Source organism: Ovis canadensis, chromosome 2, assembly GCF_042477335.2.
Source record: "Ovis canadensis isolate MfBH-ARS-UI-01 breed Bighorn chromosome 2, ARS-UI_OviCan_v2, whole genome shotgun sequence".
In the NCBI taxonomy this organism is placed as follows: Eukaryota; Metazoa; Chordata; class Mammalia; order Artiodactyla; family Bovidae; genus Ovis; species Ovis canadensis.
Genome location: NC_091246.1, coordinates 52,086,428 through 52,110,446, shown reverse-complemented (window position 1 = coordinate 52,110,446; position 24,019 = coordinate 52,086,428). Strand labels below are relative to the sequence as shown.

Genomic DNA, 24,019 nt, shown 5'->3' with positions numbered 1-24,019 from the left:
ATTTAACACTCACCATGTATTGCTAGGCTCTGTTCTATATTCTGTAGAGTGTTAGTGTTAGTTGCTCCGTTGTGTCCAACTCTTTGAGACCCCATGGAGTATAGCCCACCAGCTTTTTCTGTCCATGGAATTCTCCAGGCAAGAATAGTGGAGTGGGTTGCTATTCCCTTCTCCAGAGGATCTTTCTGACCCAGGGTTTGAATCTGCATCTCCTGTGTCTCCTGCATTGCAGGCAGATTCTTTACTGCTGAGCCACCAGGGAAGCTCATATTCTATGTAAGCGCTTCCTATATTTTCATTCATTCAGTCTTCACAACAATCCTGCAAGGCATTTATTATCATGTATATACTAGCATCATCCTCATTTTACAGAGGAGGAAACTGAAGCAGAGAGGCTAAATAACATGCTCAGGGTCACAGATTGCAAATTGCTAAGCTGGGATTTGAAGCAAGGAATCCAGCTCCAGAATCTGGGCTCTCATAGTCGAGCCCCATCTACCTTTGTGCCTATCCCACCTTTCTTCTGGATGCCACCCTCCAGTAAACATATACTCCTCCTCTCTCTTGTGTATTGTCCTCCTCTCTGGCCATGCTATACGGAGAGCTTCCAGTTCCTGAACTTCTGCTTCCTTTTCCTGGAGGACCCTTTTCTTATCTGCACCTGTCAAAGATCTTCAAGGCCCAGTTCAAATGCTCTAGATACAACATCATATCCAGAATCTCTCTCTTTTCTATATTTGTGATTCTTACCCTTTTTTCAGAGGGTGCTTCATGTTTTCAAGAGAGATGGACGTTCTTCCAGACCCACTCTCTAACCTCCCCACTGCTGGGTGCCCTTACAGGCCAACCTCTGTAGATGCCATCAACCAGACCTTCTTGTCCTTGTACTTTTTTCTTGTTCTTTTTGGTTCAGCCAATGAGAGGCATCAGATAGAAAGCTGAGGACAGGAGAAGACAGAAGTGAGAATGTTTATTTCTTTGATGCTCTGAATAGGATATAGCTGGGGATGTTGGCTTACAATGAAGAAAAGTAAGATGCTGTTTAAGACTTTTCTATGCTTCTCTGGTTCATCAGAATAATCCTTAGCATGACATTCAAGGCCCTTTGTGGCCTGGTCCCTGCTCAGCTGGCAGTTTCATCACTCCCCAGGGACCTCTCTGTGACATATCATAACAGAAGGGTCTGAGGTCCTGCGAGGAGAAAGGTGAGGGGAACACAAAGGCTGCCTTTAGAGTCATCAAATGCCCCTTTGACAGGGAGGGTCAGGAGACCTTCTGACCAGTTTCTGGAGTCAGAATCTTCTGCCAACTGCACATCTCAGAGAAGAGCAGCAAGGATGAGTCAGCAGCAGGTCTGAAGAGTGACTGGGAGATGCAGTGGGAGCCAGGAGAGACATCATACTGGGAAGGAAGAGGGATCTGGGGTGGGGGGAAATGGGGTGGCTTGGATCCATGCTGGAGGTCAGAAGAGCTGCATAGATGGGAAGGAGCCAAGAATACTGGACTCTCCAGAACTGAGAATCAGGCTGATGATGGGGAAGGCTACGGAGAAGTAGATTTGAGCTTCCTCAGGGAATATTTTTCTACCAACCAAGTCTGCCACTGTTAGGTTTACCTGGGGGCTGTGAGCCCCAAATCAAGGAAAATAAGGGACAAAAGCCCGAATCAAGGAAACCTAAGGGAAAAAAGAGACTATTTGAGTTCATATAAATGGGTGGTTCAGGGTAGAGTTTGAGGGTGTCGTTGGATGTCTCGCCACTCCTTGCTGGTTCTGGCTTTGTACTAGTTTAGTTCTCTCACTGTGCAGCTGGGCATTGCAGACATAGCTTCAATTCCTGCTCTACGCAATCTCAGTGAACCTAATTGAAAAGCATATATACAGCCTCAGAGAAGGACTTTGATAGGTCCATGTCCAGAACCAAGCCAACCACTTGGCTGGAAATAGCTGATTGTCAGGCCTGGTCACCTGTAAACCATATCAGATAGTATCCAACTAGGAAACAGAAAGAATTCTGAACAGAGGGAATTTATTGGTTATACACAATGGATGGAAAAGCTTCAGGAGCCTTCATGAGAATAGTGAAGCAACCCAGATATTAGCAGGCTACTGCTAATCCTAAATTGATGGGATGAGAGAGGTGATGGTGCTGGAGGGGTCACCTAGTAGAAGGTAGACCACGGTGGGTCTGTGCAGTAGGATTTGGATCTAAGCCATGGGAGAAATGCAGCTGCAGTGCAAGATTCTGAATCCATCTCTCCCTATACAGAGGGGGACACAAAGGGCTTCTCCCTTTCTTCCCCCTCCAATCTCCTGCCAATGCCTCCCATTGATCAGACCCACCAAAACCCAGCTGACATGGGAGTCTGGGACTGAGGACCTCTGGGGTTAGTCCCCTCCCCTCTGCCATACAAAGAAGGGCAGAGGAAAGGCAAGGAGGGATGTGAGGGCAAACAGACCAGGGAGCAGCATACCACCCATGTCCTGTTAGAACCACTTGGCATAAAGAAGTAGCTGTTCCCCCAAGCAAGTTGGTGCTGTTATCAGAAGGGGAAAAGAATGCTAGACAGCATTTACCAGCTGTCCAAGTATACAGCAGGTTGCTTTGTGAGGTAGTGAGATGTCCATCACTGAAGGTGTTAACAGACTGGATGCCTGTAGTCATGGATTTGAAGGGGCATTACTGAGTATAATGGAAGATGATTAGGACTGTCCCTAAATCCCTTCCATTCTTACCTTGTATATTTCCTGTTTTTAGACATGTTGTTTTTTCCATAAGCCTAGGTCATTCATTGCTGTGAAAAGACTAGCAAACTTGTAAACTGCAAGCAGATTTGATTTGTAACAAACTGAGGAACCAATTGGGCCACTGGTTGGAAATATTTCCCACTTGCATCTGGTCTTTCTTGCTACATCTTTGCTAGTGTGTCAGCAGTATTGTTGCCAAAAAATGAGACCTAAAAGTTTACTTTTACCCTTTTGGCAGAATCAATAAACTGGATTATTAAAGTTTTGTCTTCCCTCTTTGAAACTCCCAGAAGAAAAGAAATCACAAGAACAGATCTTGGCATAGAAAGAAAATGAGACAAAGAATGTAATCATACTACTAGTGAATGGTTTTCAGACTGACATCTGTACGTTAAGAATATGTAAAAATACCAATTTCATGCTCTGACAACTTATTCTGCATCAGGGGTGGGGTAATGCCTTGGGAATGCCACATGTCAAAGCATTACATAATGTCAGTTATTCATGTGCGCCTTTGATGAGATATCACTGGGAATGGGAATTCCTTAAGGGAGAGATGTCTTAAGAAGAGGGAGGGAGAGGGGAAGCAAAAGGAAAGGAACGAAAAGGAAGCAAAGAAGAGACAAAGGAAGAAAGCTTCCAAGTCAGGATAAAAGAATGACTGTACAAAGAAAAGTTAATATACACATGTATATTTAAACATATATACAAACCCAATCAAAGCAACCGTGTGAAGGAGTTACACATCTACTTTTATTTTCTACAGTTAGAATATCCACGTTGGATTTTTTTTCACATGTAAAAGTTATTTTTCACCTGAATTTTTATAGTATCAACAAATACCTCACCCAAATGCATAATTTCATACAGTGGCTATCATATAAGTAAAAATTCACATTTTCTAAGTTCTTTATCATAACAATTTCCCCATATTATCATATAGGCTTCACAAAGACCAATTAAATTACTTAAGGATATTCCAAAGTATACTTGTGCTAAAATTTACTTATCTATTCTTGTGTCATTGGACTTTTAGGGTTCCTCCTCATTTTTCCATAATTACAGATAACGGCAGATGCGCATCTTCATACATTCAATGCTTTCAGCAAACTTTTCTATGACAGGTACTGTGTTAGGCAATAGGGATTATCTGGAAGGATTCCACTTCTGGGTCAGGAGGGAAATACAAATGAACGCACAATTACAATTCAAAACTCTAACCGTCTGCTACCTGATGTGTGGTTCACAGACCAGCAGCATCAGCTTCACCGGGGATCTTGTTAGAAATGGAAAATCTTAGGCCCCGCCCCAGACCTACTGAATCAGAATCTGAATTTTAACAAGATCCCCAAGTGATATGTATGCACAATACAAGTTTGAGAAACTGCCAATCCCAATCCTCTCTTGTCTGCCTTGGCAGGTCACTGGATTGATCATTCTCAAGTCTTCCTTGCCTTTCCAGTTTCTTTTCTATTTTTCCACAGCCACAAACATGCTCAGGTCTCTCTTAAAAACATGCTAAAACCCCTCAAACCTTAATGTTACTTTTGCTCTCCTAAGACCCTCAAAAGACTTGCCATGTGTATTCTCCATAACAGAACTTCTCTCACCAGGGATTGAACCCATGCCCCCTGCAGTAGGGGCTCAGAGTCTTAACCACTGGACCACCAGGGAAGTCCTTAACCTCATATTATTGATGACATGCTTTGAGATTTCTTTTATGGAATCTGATAATTCTAAAACAGATTAGGATCTCAAAAGTCTTGCTAGTCAATGTTCATTATACAGTCACTTAGATCTAAGCCTTGAGGCACAAAACCAACTAGGAATAATAACGAATGAGAGTAGATCCTTGAAATACTAGCTCCCTATCCCTAGGATATTAACATAGTGAGACTATTATTGCTTATATAGTTTGATTTATGGTATATATTTTTAAAATTTCATGATTTCATAAGGAAAAGCAGTCTCCAGGAAAAATTAAAAGCCATTGATATGAATGTCTAAATTTTCAGGAATGATTTCATAGCCTGGATGAAAATTGTGTGCTCTCTCCATCACCTTGCAATTTGAAGAACTGAAAAATCATGAATAATAAAAAAGGATGTTAAACTTTTCAACAGATCCAGATGGGTACCAATGTCATTGAGAATTCCTGAGAATCACCTTGATTGTTGCTTCAGACTAGGAGCCTGAATTAATATTGCTTCCCATTTGGGCTTTAAGTGACACAGTTTCTATAATTACATTTTAAAACAGTACTGACGTTGTCTATTATTTTTGGCAAATGAAAAACATCCAAACTTTAAAGGGTAACGTTCAGTCATTTCACTTGCCAGTCTCTATTTCTGCTTTAACCTTTCAGAATTGGGTGCAGCTGAAAGAATGAAGGACTGTGAACTGGAAGCCAGCACTAACATTTTTACTGGATACTTGCAAACTCTGTCTTCATTTTGGGTCCTAGATTTCCCTTCTGTAAAATAATGGAGCTGTTGTCCTAGATGTCCCTTTCAACCACTGTTCTAGAGTTTCTTATTCTACAGTCACTGGATGAAGAGAAATTGTCAATGAAATGACAGGGCAGCCATAAGAACTCAAGTCTCTTTTTTCAGGGCTTGAAGATGGCTTTTTTTTTTAAGTACTTTTTTTTTAAACATGGACCATTTTTAAAGTCTTTGTATAATTTGTTACAATATTGCTTCTGTTTTATGTTTTGGTTTTTCAGCTGAGAGGCATGCGGGATCTTAGCTCCCTGACCAAGGATCAAACCTGCATCCCCTGCATTGGAAGTCTTAACCACTGGACCACCAGGGAAGGCCCCCATAAAGAATTCTTAATCTTGTTTTCTAATCTTAGGGAGCAGGAAACTGGGTCCATTTGTGGATCATGTTGCTCATCATTCCTACTCTCCCTCATCTCCCAATCTCCCCATGTCATGCCATGTTCTGGACAGTGGGAGTCACTGATTGTTTCTCAGTGTGAGAGTCACACTTACCAGTTTTCTTTGCTTCTCTTATTCCTTTGTCAGAAGATCCCCCTGCCTTCTCTACTAGTAAACTCTTTTTCTTTTCAGTTTTACTTTTACTCCTATATTTTGACATAATTTTAGACTTAAATATAAATTGCAAAATGAGTACAAAGAATTCTCAAATACTTTTTACCCAGAATCCCCAAATGTTAACTTTTTATCACATTTGTGTTATCATTCTCCCTTCTCTCTTCCTTTCCTTTGCCTCCAACACAATTTTTTTCTAAATCACTTGAGAATCAGTTTCAGACCTGATGTCTTTTTACTGCAAGTACTTCAGATTATACAGTCTAAAAAGACAAGGACATTCTGTTACACAGGGATTGCCAGATGGCTCACTGGTAAAGAAGCTGCCTACAATGCAGGAAACATAAGAGATGAGCGTTTCATCTCTGGGTCAGGAAGATCTCCCAGAGGAGGAAATGGCAACCCACACCAGGATTCTTGCCAGGATAATCCCACAGACAGAGGAGCCTGGTGGGCTATCGTCCATGTGGTCACAACGAATCGGATGTGACTGAGCACACACATTCTCTTACATAATTGTAATACAAATATAAAGGACTGTGGGCCATGGGGGCCAAATCCAGAAAAAAAATCAGGAGAAGAAACAGCTACACAGCAGTGTCATCAAATCTAGCTTTATTTGGATTTTGCCAATTGTCCCAATAATATCCTCTATGGCAAAAGAAAGTCCCAGATCACACATTGAATTTATTATGTATCATGTCTCTTTTATTCTCCTTTAGTGCAGGAGAGTTCTCTGTCATGGTTTTTATGACACTGACATTTTTGAAATGTTTGAAGGGTCAAGTATTTTGTAGAATGTCTCTCCATTTTTTTTGTTTGTCTCAGTTTCCTCATGATTACATTCAGCTTATATGCGTTGGTAGGGGTACCACAGAAGTGATGTGTTCTTCCCAGTGAATCACATCTCTCTCTGTAAGTGAAAGCCCCTCTTTCTTCCCTTCCACTCTGACTCCCTTCTTCAGAAGTCAGTAATCACTGTTATAGATTGGCATCCATCCAGTATTTTCTCTAGGCATTTATATAAAGACATATCTACATATAGCCACACATAGAATCTTTATAAACTATAACAAAAATGAGTTCATAATATACCTCAGTTCAGTTCAGTTCAGTCGCTCAGTCATGTCCGACTCTTTGCAATCCCATGAATCGCAGCACACCAGGCTTCCCTGTCCATCACCAACTCCTGGAGTTCACTCAGACTCACGTCCATCGAGTAAGTCCTGCCATCCAGCCATCTCATCCTCTGTCGTCCCCTTCTCCTCCTGCCCCCAATCACTCCCAGCATCAGAGTCTTTTCCAATGAGTCAACTCTTCGCATGAGGTGGCCAAAGTACTGGGGCTTCAGCTTTAGCATCATTCCTTCCAAAGAAATCCCAGGGTTGATCTCCTTCAGAATGGACTGGTTGGATCTCCTTGCAGTCCAAAGGACCCTCAAGAGTCTTCTCCAACACGACAGTTCAAAAGCATCAATTCTTCGGCGCTCAGCACAGTCCAACTCTCACATCCATACATGACCACTGGAAAAACCGTAGCCTTGACTAGACGGACCTTAGATGGCAAAATAATGTCTCTGCTTTTGAATATGCTATCTAGGTTGGTCATAACTTTCCTTCCAAGGAGTAAGCGTCTTTTAATTTCATGGCTGCAATCACCATCTGCAGTGATTTTGGAGCCCCCAGAAATAATGTCTGACACTGTTTCCACTGTCTCTCCATCTATTTCCCATGGAGTGATGGGACTGGATGCCATGATCTTCATTTTCTGAATGTTGAGCTTTAAGCCAACTTTTTCACTCTCCTCTTTTACTTTCATCAGGAGGCTTTTTAGTTCCTCTTCACTTTCTGCTATAAGGGTGGTGTCATCTGCATATCTGAGGTTATTGATATTTCTCCCAGCAATCTTGATTCCAGCTTGTGTTTCTTCTAGTCCAGCGTTTCTCATGATGTACTCTGCATAGAAGTTAAATAAGCAGGGTGACAATATATAGCCTTGACGTACTCCTTTTCCTATTTGGAACCAGTCGTTGTTCCATGTCCAGTTCTAGCTGTTGCTTCCTGGCCTGCATACAGATTTCTCAAGAGGCAGGTTAGGTGGTCTGGTATTCCCATCTCTTTCAGAATTTTCCACAGTTTATTCTGATCCACACAGTCAAAGGCTTTGGCATAGTCAATAAAGCAGAAATAGATGTTTTTCTGGAACTCTCTTCCTTTTTCCATGATCCAGTGGATGTTGGCAATTTAATCTCTGGTTCCTCTGCCTTTTCTAAAACCAGCTTGAACATCAGGAAGTTCACAGTTCACGTATTGCTGAAGCCTGGCTTGGAGAATTTTGAGCATTACTTTACTAGCATGTGAGATGAGTGCAAAATATACCTACTGCTCTGCAATTTGTCTATTTCACTCAACTGTATGTCTTAGAGATCTTTCTATGTAAGTATATTCTGATTTATCACATTCTTTTAAAAGCAGCATAATATAAAAAAATAGTATAGCTATATCCTTGTTTATTTCATGCCCTAGGGCTCAGTTGGTAGAGTCTGCCTGCAATGCAAGAGACCCAGGTTCAATCCCTGGGTTGGGAAGATCCCCTGGAGAAGGAAATGGCAAATCACTCCAGTATTCTTGCCTTGGACAATTCCATAGACAGAGGAGCCTGTAGACCATGGGGTCACAAGAGTTGGACAAGACCGAGCAACTAAACCTATTGATGAACATTTATGTTGTTTTCCTTTCTATCACAATCTTTCTACATATATTTAAGAACATAATTCACAATTTTGATGGGTCCTGTCAACTAGCTCCCTTAAAAGGCTTTTCCAACTGGTATTTCTATCCACAGTGTATGAGGTCATTTGCATTTTTCTGATTATTAGTGATGCTGAATACCTCTGATTGTAGTTCACAGCCTTTTGGATTTCTTCTGTGAATGGCATATTGGTGTTCTTTGCAGATAGAATGTTGGACTGTTGTTTTACTAACCACTTACTTGGCCTCCTCTGCAGAAGGAGGCTTTTTTACTTACCCTAGGCAGCCAGCTGCTCCCTCCTTTTCTGTTTCATACCACTGTTCAAACTGTACCCAGGTCTTCATTTGGCAAACATTCCACGCTGAGTCCACTCATTCCACAAGCTATCTCTGGGAACTTGCTATCTCTGGGTACTCTGCCTTGGGTTAAGTGCTGGGAAGACAGGAGCAGTTCATCACAATCTTCACCCTTGAGTTTAGCTTTGAATGGCAGCTTTGGGTATAGAAAAGAACATAGGTTTTGGAATGACACAAGACTTGAGTTTGAATCCCAGCTGTGCAATTTAGAGGAAGTCACATGACCTCACCAACTCACAATTTCCACACTAATGAAATGGGCTAACACTCCCTTATAATATATCTAAGAAACAATATACCTAAGTGGCTCACAAGGGCCTGTTACACGGTAGACTTTCCTGAATAGATAGCAATGGAAAGGCAACTGGTAAAAGGTCAAAATGATTAGTGAATTTTCAGAGGTTCTAGGTACTAGAAGAAAATAAAGTAGGTAGCACCTCTGTCTGCAATGGAAGAGTAAGGACAAGTCACTTACCCAGATCCTGCTCCCCTATATCCCCCACCTTGCCTGCCCTCTGCAGCAGCTTTCTGCCATGGGGAAAGCAGGTGCTTCCTTTTTCAAATGAATGGATTCTTTAGAACATTCTCTGTAAGAGAGGCTCCAGGATATTCATGCATGCTGCCACCTGTGATCTCAAGGGTGTGGACCAGAGACAGTGTGAGGTGGAAAGAGAAATACTATGTGTGGGGAGAGCCTCAGAGACCTGGATGATACATACAGCTCTGCCTCTGCCAGGTGACTCTCAGCAGGTCTCTTCCCTTGTTGGTTTCAGTTTCCCCATCACAATAGGAGACTAATTCTCATGATTTCTAAGAGCCATCTAAATGAGATCTCACCATGTAAAGGCAGGCTGTGTGTATATATACACTACTCTCCTTGGTTAGAAATCTCCACATCCCTGAGCTCCCTGCAGCTCTTTACATCATCTTAGTATCATGGAGCACTACACTGCATTCCAGTTATTTAGAGTCATGACAAGGTTTCCCACTGAACTGACAGCTTGATCCACATCCATATTCCTTTAACACCATTACTGAGTGTTGTCTGTCAAGCACTATATTAGCTGGTGAAGATACAAAGACAAAACATCTATTTCTATTTTCTGGGAGCCCATCCTCCAGTTAGGAGACAATTTTAAGAGAAACACAACTGCCTTGATGGAGGTTTCTCCAAAGTGTAGGGAAGCCCATTGAAGGCAGGTTTGTTCTCTCTGTCTGAGTTGGAAGGTTTCCTTGAAGACCCAGTGTTCAGCAGAGTAGGGTGGACTTTATCGGCTATAGGGGTGCTCTCTGTAAAGGCAAAGGTAGGATAGAACATAGTGTCATTGCAGCAACTGCCCACTCTTCAACTTGGCAGTGAAGAAGTAGGCAGATGTCAGCTCATGAAGTGTTCTTCATGCTATCCAAACAACTCTAGGTTTTATGACATAACCTGCCAGGAGTAATTAAAGCATTTTTAAGCATATGAACTTACCAAATCTTTGTTGAGTGCAGGAGTAACAGTAATAGAAAAAAGAGAGGACTGGGCACAGTAAATAGGAACATTTCTTAACTATGTGGCCTTGGGCAAGTTACTTAGCTTCTGAATCTGTTCCCTTTTTTAAAACTCTCAACCTCAAATAGTTGTTAAAATTTCAAAGTTTATATGTGGTAAATTTATAGACATAAGACTGACACTTGATAAAAGCTCAGTATATTGTTTTTTAAAAGAAAACATTTTTTTTCCACACAAATATACATTACCTAAAAATCTAGTTATTTCTGTGGCTCATTTCTTGGCCTGATTCCTCCTCTGCAAAATCTGTGTGTGTGTGTGTGTGTGTGTGTGTGTGTGTGTGCACGCGCGCGTGCGCATGCTCAGGCAAATCCAACTCTTTGCAACCCCAGGGACTGTAGCCAGCCAGGTCACTCTGTCCATGGAATTTTCCAGGCAAGAATACTAGAGCAGGATGCCATTTCCTATTCCAGGGGTCTTCCCCACCCAGGGATTGAACCCCTATCTCCTGCATCTCCTGCACTGGCAAGTGGATTCTTTACCACTGCACCACCTGGGCTTCCTGCAAAACGGGTGGGTCCACCGATTTTATCTTTTCACTGTATCCTGTCTTCCTTCCTAGCACTTACCATAATGTTAACTAACATTTCTAATTATTTTCCAGATCAAACTCTGACTATAATTAACTATTTGTATTCTGCTTCTCTGGTAGACTCTAGCTCTATGAGACCAGCTGCTAAGTCACTTCAGTTGTGTCCGACTCTGTGTGACCCCATAGACAGCAGCCCACCAGGCTCCCCCATGTCCATTGAGTTGGTGATGCCATCCAACCATCTCATCCTCTGTCATCCCCTTCTCTTCCCGCCTTCAATCTTTCCAAGCATCAGGGGCTTTTCAAATGAGTCAGTTCTTCCCATCAGGTGGCCAAAGTATTGGAGTTTCATCAGCTTCAGCATCAGTCCTTCCAATGAATATTCAGGACTGATTTCCTTTAGGATTGATTCCTTTATATGTTCAAATAAATGTTGGCAAAATTAATCAATGTTAAGATTATCTTTCAAGCCTGTTGTCAAAGGCCAACGAACTGCTAAAGATGGCCAGTGAGTTTATAACTAAAATAATTTGCGAGAAGAGAAACCCAAAGTCAGGGACTCCCAGCACAATCTGTAGCTGCCTGAGGCTTCCAAAGGACCAGTACTAACTTCAATCTTTAGCAAGTGTGCAGTTCTTAAAGGTTCACAAAGAATTAAATCTGTTGTCTTCTATTATAGTATAAAAAAGAGCCGAAAGCGCCCCAGGGTAAACTAAGTTCAACTTCAACTTAGACATGGAAGGGGCTTGCCTAGGATCACCTAGCTCAAGAGAGAAGGATCTAGAAGCCAGGCGCTCTCAAAGAGGCTTTTCCCTCTCTGGGGTTCCCCGGATCCGAAGCCTCCTGCTGTACCAGCCCTCGTCCAGTACCTGGCTCTCAGATCCGCTCCCGCGCCACGTGGCACTAGGAGGGTGTCCCCTGAGATCTGGGAGAAGGCGGAGCCTGGTCTAAACCTCGCCCTGGAGCATCATGGGAGATGTAGTGTTTATCTCCAGCACGGAAAGTGCTAACTCTCCCAGATTTGGCTCGGTAAGTAGCATATCACCTGTGCAGGTCCTTCAAACATGCTATTCCCTAACACAGATTCAGCCTAGATACTTGTGAAAGAAGCCGTTTCTTTCACGTGCTCAGGCAAGTCCTGAGCAAACAAATAAAAGACTATATGAGGGGAAGGCAAAGGGTTAATAGTTGTTACGCACGTCTACTGGAGGCGAGGAGTGGGCGGGGACAGAAGACGACTTCCAGGAGCTCTGTTTTCACCGGAAGTGCCTTCCCTCCTCGTGGGTCCGCGCGGACGCCGTTTCCTTACCTCATTTGTCTTCGCCCCTCCCCGTCCCTCTACGCGTTTTGGTTCCTGGTTGGTGCTTCCTGGTCGCAGCCGCGGCAGTGAGTATGTGTGACGGACCCCAAGGTGTCCATGGCCGGGGTGCCCCTGCCCGCCCTCCGCCTCCCCGCTAGGCTGTGGAACTAGCGCGTGTCTCTTCGCCGGCCTCCGTGTCCCGGTTTTTCCCTCACTCGTGGCGGGGCTCGTCTCGTGGCCTCTCAGTCGAGCTCTGCGCCACGCGACTCCGCGGACCCGCTGTGGTGTCCGCCTCTCTCTGCCGCTCCGAGGCCTGAGGCCGTGGTTCAGAAATGGCTGAGCGCCCGTGGCCTTGGTGGGGAGTGGCGTTCCTGCCTACTTTACCTCCACAACCCCCAGAGATTCCTCTTTTAGGAAAGCTGGTCTGTCAATTAAACGCGAAGAGAGGTCGGCTTTTGAGAACCGAACAGTCCTGGACCAAGTCCAACCTCAGCTGTCAGAAGCAGCAGCTGTAATTGTTGGGACAGGAAAATTTCGAGGATTGGGCCCCTTCCCGCATGTGAAACAAGGAGACCTGCGCTGTGTTCGCCGATGCCTTCCTTTTATCCTTCACATCCTGGGAGCCGGCAGTTAACTTAAACTTTAGGAGCCGCAGGTGTTGTGGGAAAACTGGCCAAGTGAGAGGCAGTAGGCCTGAGTTCCGGGGGCGGCTCCACAACTGGTGACTCTAAAATTCTTAGAAATCTTTTCTAGCGTGTATTTACTTTTATTTCAGATTACAGGATAGAATTAGGAGATCTTTAAGGCTCAATGAATAAATAAGCTTCTCAGGGCCTGTTTCTCTATGTATAAAATGAGAGCGTTCAATTTAATGACTTTCAGGTCTCTTTGAAAACTCTTTGGGTTTTAAATATTTAGGCTGTGTGTATTTCAGACAGTATTGTGCTTTGAGGACAGTTCACTATGGCTGCTTTCAAGAGAATCTGAGAGTGCTGAATTAACCGAGGAAGACATGAAAGTGAGGGTTGTAAAATAGCTTCAAAGATTAAGATACTGTGTAGCATAAGGAAAAAGGCTGAGGGTGAAGAAAGTGTTGTGATAAAATTAGCTATTCTGTAAAGACTTTATGTCAGGAACAGCTGGACTTGTCTGAATAAATTAAGCATTATTTTCTCCTACCGACCTCTTGTATTCTGATTTTTTTGTGACCATTGTTTCCCACATTCTGGTTCGCTATCTCAGTTTGATTTACTTCCTAGTGAAAATCTTATGAAGAGTGGACAGAAAATATAACACTAGAGTCAGTAGTGTTTCAAATCTGTCACTGTCAGGATAGCTCACTAAGAGTAAGTCAGAAATTTTAAGTTGAAATTAAACTATTAATCATGTTCTAACGAAAGCTAGGCTTAAAATCAAGATGTGAATTTCATTTAAATTTCTTTGAGATGGATAACATCTCATCAAAAAGAAACATAGGCTAAAAGTTCTTTGAAAAGAAGTAACAAGACTGAAGTGACCAATTAGACTGTAAGAGTAGAAATGTTGGTTTTAAAGATTGTACAGTAAAATCTGAAAGCTTAAATAAGCTTTAAGTTGTCTAGTTTAAAAAATTTCAGTGAATGAATACTGCTCCTACTTTTGAATGGCTAGAGGCTTTGCAGTTATTCTCTTATGTAAGAGCCATCTTTTTTGCTTGTGGCATTGCTATTTATTGTCTGAATACAAACTTGGGATGTTCTTGGATAGTAAACTGACAATGTATGCTTTTCTTTCCAGTTAAAATGCCTCTTTCATAGTTTTTAAACTCTACTGGGAAATAAAGTGGATATTTGTGAGATAAATTTAGGTGTTAAAACCAATGCATATATAGCTTTGAAGGAATTTTTTTTTAAATCTTTATTTGAAATTGTTAATTTTTTAATGTTAGTGAACATTTGGTTGAGAATCAGGGAAATGTGTTTCTTAACCAGGTAAATAACTTGGGATAGGCCTCTTTATTTCTTTGGACCTAAGTTTCCTTATATATAAATTGAGAAGATTGTATGAGATACTCTGAAAAGTCTCTTCCAGATTTAAAATTTTGTGACTCTCATAGGGACTTTGTTATCTAGTTAAGTATGCCTGAGAATTGTATACAATAATCAAAAAGCCGAGAAGTCCTTCTAAATTAAAAGTTAGAAACATGTATGCTTTTTCATATTTGTCCTCTGAGTATACATAAAAAAAGAAAATTAATGCATTTGAGTGTAATTAAGGTAGTAACATAAACCAACACAGCCTCAGGCAAACCTTTACTCTGGGAAATATAAGCTACATAAATAGAAGAGCAGGTTATGCTGAGCACAGTTTTCAGTACAGAAGGTACAAAATCCTCTTAAAGGCCATAGGGGCTAAATTGTTAAATTCATTTTCTACATTTCAGGAAAAGAGATAAACCCTTAGACCCAAGGAAGTCTGTTTTTATTTCTGTAGTTTATTTTTGGCATACATTCACAGGTGTGCCTATGGCTCTATTTATTCTTAATCCCTTTCCTTTGGGATGGCTCCAGAGTAGTACAAATTTGTAACTCTGTAATTTAGCTCTTTAATTTTTTCTGTGCTGCACTGGAATTATGTTTTATCTTAAGTCCACACTGGATCCTCAGGATGGATCCAGTGAGGATTTTGCAGGAAGCATAATTCCTTTGACTTCTTTTAGAATTAATTTACCTATTAAATAAAAAGGAAAGGATTCATCATTTATTTGAATTCCTCTGAGGCTAACATTTCAATATGAACTGATAAATGCTATGAGCATTATCATTCAGACAGCCACATTCAACTTGTATGACAACAACAGCATAGCAACCTGAAGGGCAGTGCAAGAAGGGAACAGATATATTGTACCTTTTAGAAGGAAAAAAAAAAAAGGCATAGAGAGTTTGGGTCCCCCCAACTTTACTGAGATAAATTGACAAATAACATTGTGTATGTTTAAAGTGTACAACATAGTGATTTGATGTATGTATATATTGTGAAATGATTACTGCATTAAGGTTAATTAACAAACACATCCATCACCTCACATATTTGCCTTTTTTGTGTGTGATTAGAAAGTGTAAGATTTATACTCTGATTAGCCCTCAAATATGCTGTATAGTATTGTTGACTCAGAACTTTCGATCATCCTCCCCCGACCCCCACCCCAGCTTTATTGAGATACAATTGTCACACAACATTGTAAAGGTTTAAGGTGTACAGCAAAAGTTTGTTTGTTTCTGTAAAACAAGAAAGTCCAGCATGGGTGTAGTACATTTTTTCCTCATGTTCATTTGATTCTTGAAATCAGCAGGTTGTATCACCAAAAGTACCCTGGCATTTTGGGCAGAGAGCTAAGAAAACAACTAGTCTTTCTAAGTACTTTGTAGCTAAAAGCAGAGTAGAAAGGATAAATTATCATTGTTAATTGTTCTCTAGACTGTCCATGATTTTTTAACAAAAAAGGGTTTTTCCCCAGCACTTTCATTTTGATTAGTGTTCCATTAGTACCTAATCAAAACATCTGTGTAGATTTTTGGTTGATAATGTGAGAATCCTTGAAATAGTTGGAGACAACTACAAAATTCATCTCACCATAATGTTCATATCTTAGACATATATTAAGGGCTTCCCAGGTGGCTCACTGGTGAACAGTCTGCCTGTCAGTGCAGGAGACACAGGCTTCCTGTAGTTGGGAAGATCCTCTGCAGGAGGGCATGGCAACCCACTCCAGTATACTTACTTGCCTGGAAAATCCTGTGGACAGAGGAACGTGGCAGGCTACAGTCCATGGGGCTGCAAAGAAGCAGACATGACTGAGCACTAGCACAAGGCACATATTAGATTTATTAGAGCTTTAAAACAAATTCCTGATGATATTATTCATATATTCATTCATTAGTCAACAGCCATTGATAGAAACCTTGATAAATGCCAGTTACTCTGTGTGGCTTTGGGGATCCCTTGTTTAATAAAGTGCATATAGTTCCTGCCCTCCTGGGGTGTGTGCTCTGTGCTTGTGGGAAATTTACATTGTATTAGTAATTAGAAATGTGAATGTTTTGAAATGATGTGGAAATGTTTAAAGGCGAGACAGTTTAGCCTGGTGGGTCAAGGAAAGCTTCTCTGAAGAAGTATTAATAATATTTAAACTGAATTGAGAGATGAGCAGGATTTAACATACTTACAGTAGGAAAGTAAAGTGCTCCTAAAGCTGAGTTTTACCTCAATTTTAGGTCTTTGATTAGTTTGTATTTCATACATATCTTTATAGATAGCACAGAAACAAACTAGGTTTATCATATTTTTAAAATTTTTAGCTGCACCGTGTGGCTTGTGGGGTCTTAGTTCCCCCACCAGGGATTGAACCTGAGCCTATGGTAGTGAAAGGGCTAAATCCTAACCGCTGGATTGCCAGGGAACTCCCTATTAGATATTTTTATGTATTCTTTTGGTGAAAGATCAGGAAGCCATAGGATTAATTTTTAAATTGAGAATAAAAATATATACCAAGGCAGTAAATAAGATAATTATGTCCTTTGTAGATTTCAGTTATAATTGAAGTAATATCCTGTGTGAGAATGTATACCTGAAAAGATGGATACAGAACCAGGGAAAAGATGATGAATGGATGGGACAGTAGTGAAAATGACCTAAAATATTTTTGTGATTTTTAGCATTTTGGAAAAAAAAAAATGATGGGTGTCTGAAACAGTGGATCTCAGCCTGTGTTTTCTTTCTAACATACTTGTGAAATACAACATTTCCATTAATATTATATAATTGTAATTCTGTTGTTAGTGGTAATTTTCATTTGGGAGGGATGGGCATTATTAGAGTGGGTCATAACAGAATTTAGAAAGCTTTGAAAAATGGTACTACCCTAAGAGAAAAGTCTTTTTTAATATGTCATTGAGAAAACTGATGACCTTCACAAAAGTTAGATCTAAGAGGTGGTATCGTTATGCACTATACAGGCATGATCTGAGCTGTTAAAATATGTTCTTTGTGTGACTTTCTTTTTTACAGCATCAAGGTTTACTGCTTTCCATGATGTTTGGTGGTTATGAGACCATAGAAGCATATGAAGATGAGCTTTATCGTGAAGAGTCATCTAGTGAACTGAGTGTTGACAGTGAGGTGGAATTTCAGCTCTACAGCCAAGTTCATTATGCCCAAGACCTTGATAATGTCATGAGGGAGGAAGAACATGAAGAGAGGAACTCTGGGAATTCTGAATCATTCAGTAGTAAACCAAATCAAAAGAATTTAATTGTCCTTTCAGATAGTGAGGTCATCCAACTGTCAGATGGGTCAGAGGTCATCACACTGTCTGATGAAGATAGTATTTATAGATGTGAAAGAAAGAATTTTAGAGTCCATGCAAAAGACAAGACCCAAGGTTCTCCTGCTTCTCTTCATTCTAATGATTTAGCAGATAAGAAGTGCAAGAGGGATATTGAGAAGTCTAACCCTGGAGAGAGATCGGGTACAATCCAGGAGGTCATGATTATAGAAGTCAGTTCAAGTGAAGAGGAAGAGAGCACCGTTTCAGAAAGTGATAATGTGGAAAGCTGGATGCTGCTGGGATGTGAAGTTGATGATAAAGATGATGATATCCTTCTCAATCTTGTGGGATGTGAAAAGTCTGTTAATGAAGGTTAGTATCATATTGGCCATTTGAAAAGTAGTGTTGTCTTTAATGAGGAAGACTGCTTTTCCTAGACAAAAGACCATTAGGGTCTGTTCCATTTAATTCCTCACCTTTTTGTCTTGTTTTTTGGCTTGTTTCTCATGAGACTTTCTTACCAATCTACTTTAATGGTGGTCTGTCTGAACATCAGAAAGAGTATGTCAGGATATCAAAGACACTCTGCTTCTGCTGTAAGCAAATTCATAACTGTTTCTTCCTGTTTGGCTAGAGCCAGTTCTGGACGTGCAGTCTTAGTTCCCCTCTTTCTCTGCTTGGTACCACAGGTGAGTACTCCATCCACCTCTGACATTGGCTCTATGCTCTCATTGGCCAGCTCTCTTGGTTCTGCCTTTTGCTCAATGATTTGCTTTCTCAGGAGATAGGCATATAGCAAGCATGTGGAATGCCTGGTACATAGAAGATACGGAATTAGTATTAAGATTTTCAGGAACTCTACAATCAGTAATGTAGGAACTATGAAGAGCTGTAAGTCTACAGTAGACTGTAGAAGAGAATGTAGATTCTGAGAGCCACACGATGGAGAATTGAAATTTTGGTGTTAGTTTTGTTTCCTCTGTCACATGTAGTAAGCTAGTATTGATGCTTATCCTGTTAAAAAGTCCCTTTCATTTTTCTCCCTTTATGTGTAATGCGTAGTCTCTTGCAATATTTTCTTAAATGATCTTTTACATCCTCCCTGTACACTGTTAAATCAGTAGTCTTCAAATACCCTTTGCTCAGTATTAAAGTCTTAAGTGTATTGCTGCTCCAAAACCTTTAATGGCACCCTCTTGTTCTCAGAGGAAAATGAGGATATTGAATATAAATGATGCTTTGAAGCCCCAGAGATTAACAGACATTTTTTTTTTTTAAGGAGCCAGATGGGAAATATTTTAGGTTTCCAATCCATAGGAAACCTACTTCCTAACTACTTAATTTTGCCCTTGTTTAAGAGAGCAGCCATGATACCTGAAGAAATGAGATGGCTATTTCAACAGAATCTTAAAAAGCAGGGGTCTAGCTCAGGCTTTAGGAGGCCAGCTCTGAGAATTTGATAGCAAAAGGAAGAAGAGATAGACTAGTAGGTAGAACATAGAGCAGAATCAGGTAAAGTTTTATCAGGGAAAAGAGAGGTTTGATAATGTTTTTAGGTAGAAGGGGAAATTTCTTGAAGAAGGAGAGATTAAACCTATTTGGTGGATTGGAATAGGGGAGGTAAGTCAGAGAAGGGATCAGGTATGTATGTATGTCTGAATTAGTCTTAGAAAGATATTTAATTGCTAAATTATCAAATATTCATAGAAGTGGAAAAGAGAATAAATTCAGATGGATTGAGATAAATGAGGGAATATATGAAGATGTGTTTGATTTTCTTGGGAAAATGAAAGTGGAAGTGGGTCAGGGTACTTACAGGCTTAGAGTGTGGGAAGGATGTTTTGGTGCTATGGGGAGTACTTTCAGGCAGTGGATCCCAGTATTTTGAAGATGACAACTTCTTTAAACTTCAGAATTTGTGGACCCTCCCCGCCCCACACATGACTATAGTTATATTTTTAATACCTGTTAATTGAGAAAATGCTTGTTAGCAAAAAGGTATTCAGTACACTCGTACATGACTTTGTATTTTATTAACCACAACATTGTCTACACATTTGAAAAATAGTATGTAAGGCCCATTTCCCATGTATATGGCCTTATATAATGCATACTGCTGCTGCCTGTTGTGATAACTAATTCTACAGCTCCCCAGGAGTCTAAAGCCCATAGATTGGAAATCACTGCACTAACAATTCAACAGTAAGAGAATAAAAGAATTGCTTAGAAGTAGAGTTCAAACAAAATTAAAACAATTTGAGCTTGTAATGAACTCATTTTGAAGGATTTCATAACTTTTCCCAGTAATATCCTAGGGAATGATCCAGGGTTAGGCAAAACTTTGCAGAACATCAGAACAAGCATTTAGCCTATCCTTTCTCTAAATTGCTTTCCCCTAAGGTGACACCTAGTTTCATCAAGTACTAATATGTTCATGATGATCTGCCGATTTTCTTGAATTCAAATTCTCTGTGTCCCCCATGCTGAATATTTCCATTTGGGTATCTTATTGTTATTTCACATTTACGTACTGAAAAGCTTGACAAATTGAAAAGAAAGTTGATCTTTCCACAGAAAGAGGAGCAGGTTAACTGGGTGGTGGTTCATACTGGGATTAGAGTTTCTCAAGGCAAAATGTCAGGGATTGATATGGGTGGTGAGGATGGGGTTAAGAGTAGCTGAACCATAGGGAGATGAGGTTCTAGAGGAAAGGGAATTATGGATTTGTCAGGTTTGGCTTTTAGAAAAGAAGTTGGTAATTAGGTATGTAGAGACATCTCTGGAAAACAGTTTCAGTGTTTTATGTTATAAGTAGACAGTAAGAAGCATGTCTGTCTTTAACTGTATTTTGGAGAGGGACTATTTGTATTACATTTGTTTATTTTTATTGGGGTGAAATTAACATAAAATTAACCATTTTAAAGGTTCAATTTGGAGGCATTTAGCACATTCGGAGAAGGCAATGGCAACCCACTCCAGTACTCTTGCCTGGAAAATCCCATGGACGGAGGAGCCTGGTAGGCTACAGTCCATGGGGTCGCTAAGAGTCAGATAGGACTGAGTGTCTTCACTTTAACTTTTCACTTTCATGCATTGGAGAAGGAAATGGCAACCCACTCCAGTATTTTTGCCTCGAGAATCCCTGGGACGGGGGAGCCTAGTGGGCTGCCGTCTATGGGGTCGCACAGAGTCGGACACGACTGAAGCGACTTAGCAGCAACAGCACATTCACAGTGTTGTAGAACCATTACCTGTATCTAGTTCCAAAACATTTTCATCACATCCAAGGGAAACCCTCAAATACTGTCAACACATCCAAAGGAAACCCTGCACCCATTGAATAGTCACACCTTATAGCCTCCTGCCTCAGACCCTGACAAGCACAAACCTGCTTTCTCTCTATGGATTTACCTGTTTTGGATATTTTATGTAAATAGCATCACCCAGTATGTGACCTTTTGTGTCTGGCATCTTTCACTTAGCATAATGTTTGGAGGCTTATGCATATTGTAGTATGTATCAATACTTCATTCCTCTTTTAAGGCCAAATAATAATATTCCATTGTATGTATATACCTACATTTTGTTTATCCATTTGTCTGTTGATGGACATTTGTGTTTCTACCTGTTGGCTGTTGTGGATAGTGCCACTGTGAACATTCATGTACAAGTATTTATTTGAATACTTGTTTTGGGTATTCTTTTGGGTATAAACTAGGAATAGGATTATTGATGTTTCTATGTTTCAGTTTTTGAGGAACTGCCAGACTTTTCCACAGTGGCTGCGCCATTGTATGTCCTCACCAGTAATATATATGAGGGTTCCAATTAACTGCAGTGGTTTTTACAATGACTTGTCATGTTGCACATTTCTGTTTGATTTACTGGCAGACTCTCTGTTATTTCTTAGTTTTTATCTCCTAGTCTTTGTTTTTTATAGTTATTACTTACATTGGCTTATGTTTTTTTAGAATGTTTTTTTTCAAATAAGATTTTCCTTATATTTTCATCCATTTACAATTTTTAAAGAAATTGATTCATCTTAGAGGTATCCATTCTTTTAAAGTTTAATGTATGTGTAGTATATAAATTTATGTCACTTTTTTCTGCAACTTTGGTAAAAATATTTGATTCAAGACCTAAGTAATTCCAAGTAATTTCTTGATTCCAGACATTCAGTGTATGTTCCTACCATCCATATTGAAACAATTTACCCCTACTCTTTGTTTCTGGGATTTGTTTTTTTCTGTTCTAATCAAATGGAAACAAATTTTGCAAGTCTGTAAATTAATTTGTTTCACTCTTATAGATTCTCAAAAAAAATTTATATATCCCCTATTTTATTTCCTTGATCTACAAATGCTATAATCCAGTTTTTCCAGTTAACAGGCAATATATTCAGTACTGATGCCCTTTTGAGTGTGCTTTCCTTTCTGATCATTAGTAGTCCATTCAAAAATAGAGAAGATATTTTTTTATATCATTGAAAGTTTTTGGAAATTCTGGCATGCTTTTGAAATGATGATGATTGTTAAACAACAACAATGTGTACTATTCCCCCTCTTCCCCAAACTCCCCAAACTGTGGCATATTTGAAATATCAATATGATAGAAGAGATTAATGACTCCTTGAGGATAAGTCTTTGCCTCAGAAGCCTTCTTGTAATATTTAGAATAATTTTTTGCCATATATATTACTTTGTTTTCCATTAATTGCTCAAATATTGATTGAGTGGTGTTGGTGTTTCAATGAAGAGACAAAATATAATAAGCTTAAGTTATTGACAGAAGTCTCTTCTTAAGCATGGGAGTTAGGTCTTTCCAAATCCTGGGGATAGATGTGGTTGAAAACTTGAAAAACTTTTTAAAAAGTAAGATTGGTGAATTTGAGGTAGTACATGAAGGTCTGATGATCCATATTTTTCAATAAGTATTGCTAAATGTATAGTAACCAGCACAGCACTGTTCTTGTTCTGTGGAAACTTGAGGCTCTTTCCCATTACTTCAGTTTCAGTGAGGTGTGTAAATGTTTGTTTTGCTTTAATACACAATTAGAATACATAATAAGGCAAGTAATATACAACCAGGAGACATTTTCTTCCCTTTTTATTCTTCCTCTAAATGTTTAACTTTTCTGATTTGAAGTTGTTGATTAGCTTCCTTGGGTTCCAGGAGGCTTTGAGGATATAGGACTTAGGTAGTGTGTTCAGTCTAGCCTTCCTCTGTATATGCGGCTTTATGATGAAGATCTCTGCTTATAATAAATCCATGCCAAAACATAGGCCTTCAGTATGTGTTACATATGGCTGTCAGCTGTTTCTACCGTGGGATATAGGAGTTTATTTCTAGACCTTAGAAGTAAACTTCATTTCCTTTACTTTTTTTACTCTTTCCTAAGTTTTGTTTATGTGAACAATACCTGCTCTGTCATTTGTCTTCCTTTTAAAATTCTCACCCTTTACTTTCACTTATTATTCCCAATAGGAGTAGCCTGTGATTTACGCATTTACTAGAAAGACAGGTTTCTTGGTTTAAGAAAAGATGCACCAAAGGAAATAAGCATGTTTTTTAATTTGTGAGAGGAATCTCTCTTTTGGGAAGGATTACTGTATAAGACAGCTGAATGATGGTAAGTGCTATAGGAGTTTATACATGAATAATCACCAACTTATTTTCCTTTATAGAAAAGGGACTTTTCTAGCTCTAGGAGTGGTTGTTAAATTATTGTTGATTTTTTTTTTTTAACTATAGAAAGTTTAAGGTATACAGAAGTAGAATGTTGTAATAGTTTCAGTGTTCCATAAACCAGCTTCAACAATTATCAACTTATGACCAATTTTTTCTCATATATAATTCCATGCCCCTATATTACTTTGAAGCAAATCACAGTCATTATATCATATCATTCATTTATGTACGTATCCATCCATACATACATTTTAATTTGTATTTCTGAAAGAAAATTATTCTTTTTAAGAAACAATCATTATTATCACACATAAAGAAATTACCAATAATTCTTTTATCATTAAATGACCATTCAGCCTTCACATTTCCCTGATGGACTCTTAATTTTTTTCCCTATACTTTATTTGAATCAGATCTATTTATTATAATTGGGTGATAACTTGTGTCCTTTAATCTATAGGTTCATCCTTTGTCTCTTTCTTCTATGTGTTTTTTTTTCCTTCCTTATAATTTAGTTGTTGTACTGACTGAGTTGTTTATTGTAGAATTTGTAGAAATTGTAAAATTTCCTGAGTCTGAGTTTTGTGATAGTGTTTAACATGCTCCACTGTCCCCTGTATTTCCTGTGAATTAGTAGTTATCCAGAAGTTTAAATTCAGGTGTCTCACTGTGATTGTGCCATCAGCTAGACATAGAGATAGGTTTGTTTGTTTCATTTTGCTTTTCATATG

At 39.7% G+C, this 24,019-nt stretch overlaps 1 protein-coding gene across 4 annotated transcripts in view; it reads left to right on the top strand.

The window, feature by feature from the left end:
* Positions 1–12,208: 12,208 nt before the first annotated feature.
* ZCCHC7 (zinc finger CCHC-type containing 7) overlaps positions 12,209–24,019 on the top strand; it is a 246,933-nt gene continuing 235,122 nt past the window's right edge. For 2 of the 4 annotated variants that reach the window (XM_069576155.1, XM_069576153.1), the window contains exons 1-2: positions 12,209–12,381; positions 17,342–17,972. In XM_069576155.1, coding sequence (XP_069432256.1) covers positions 17,363–17,972 — 610 coding nt within the window. In that variant the 5' untranslated portion in view covers positions 12,209–12,381; positions 17,342–17,362. Of the gene's footprint in view, positions 12,386–17,341; positions 17,973–24,019 lie in introns of all 4 variants that reach the window. The other 2 variants (XM_069576154.1, XM_069576156.1) reach the window with 2 other exon arrangements.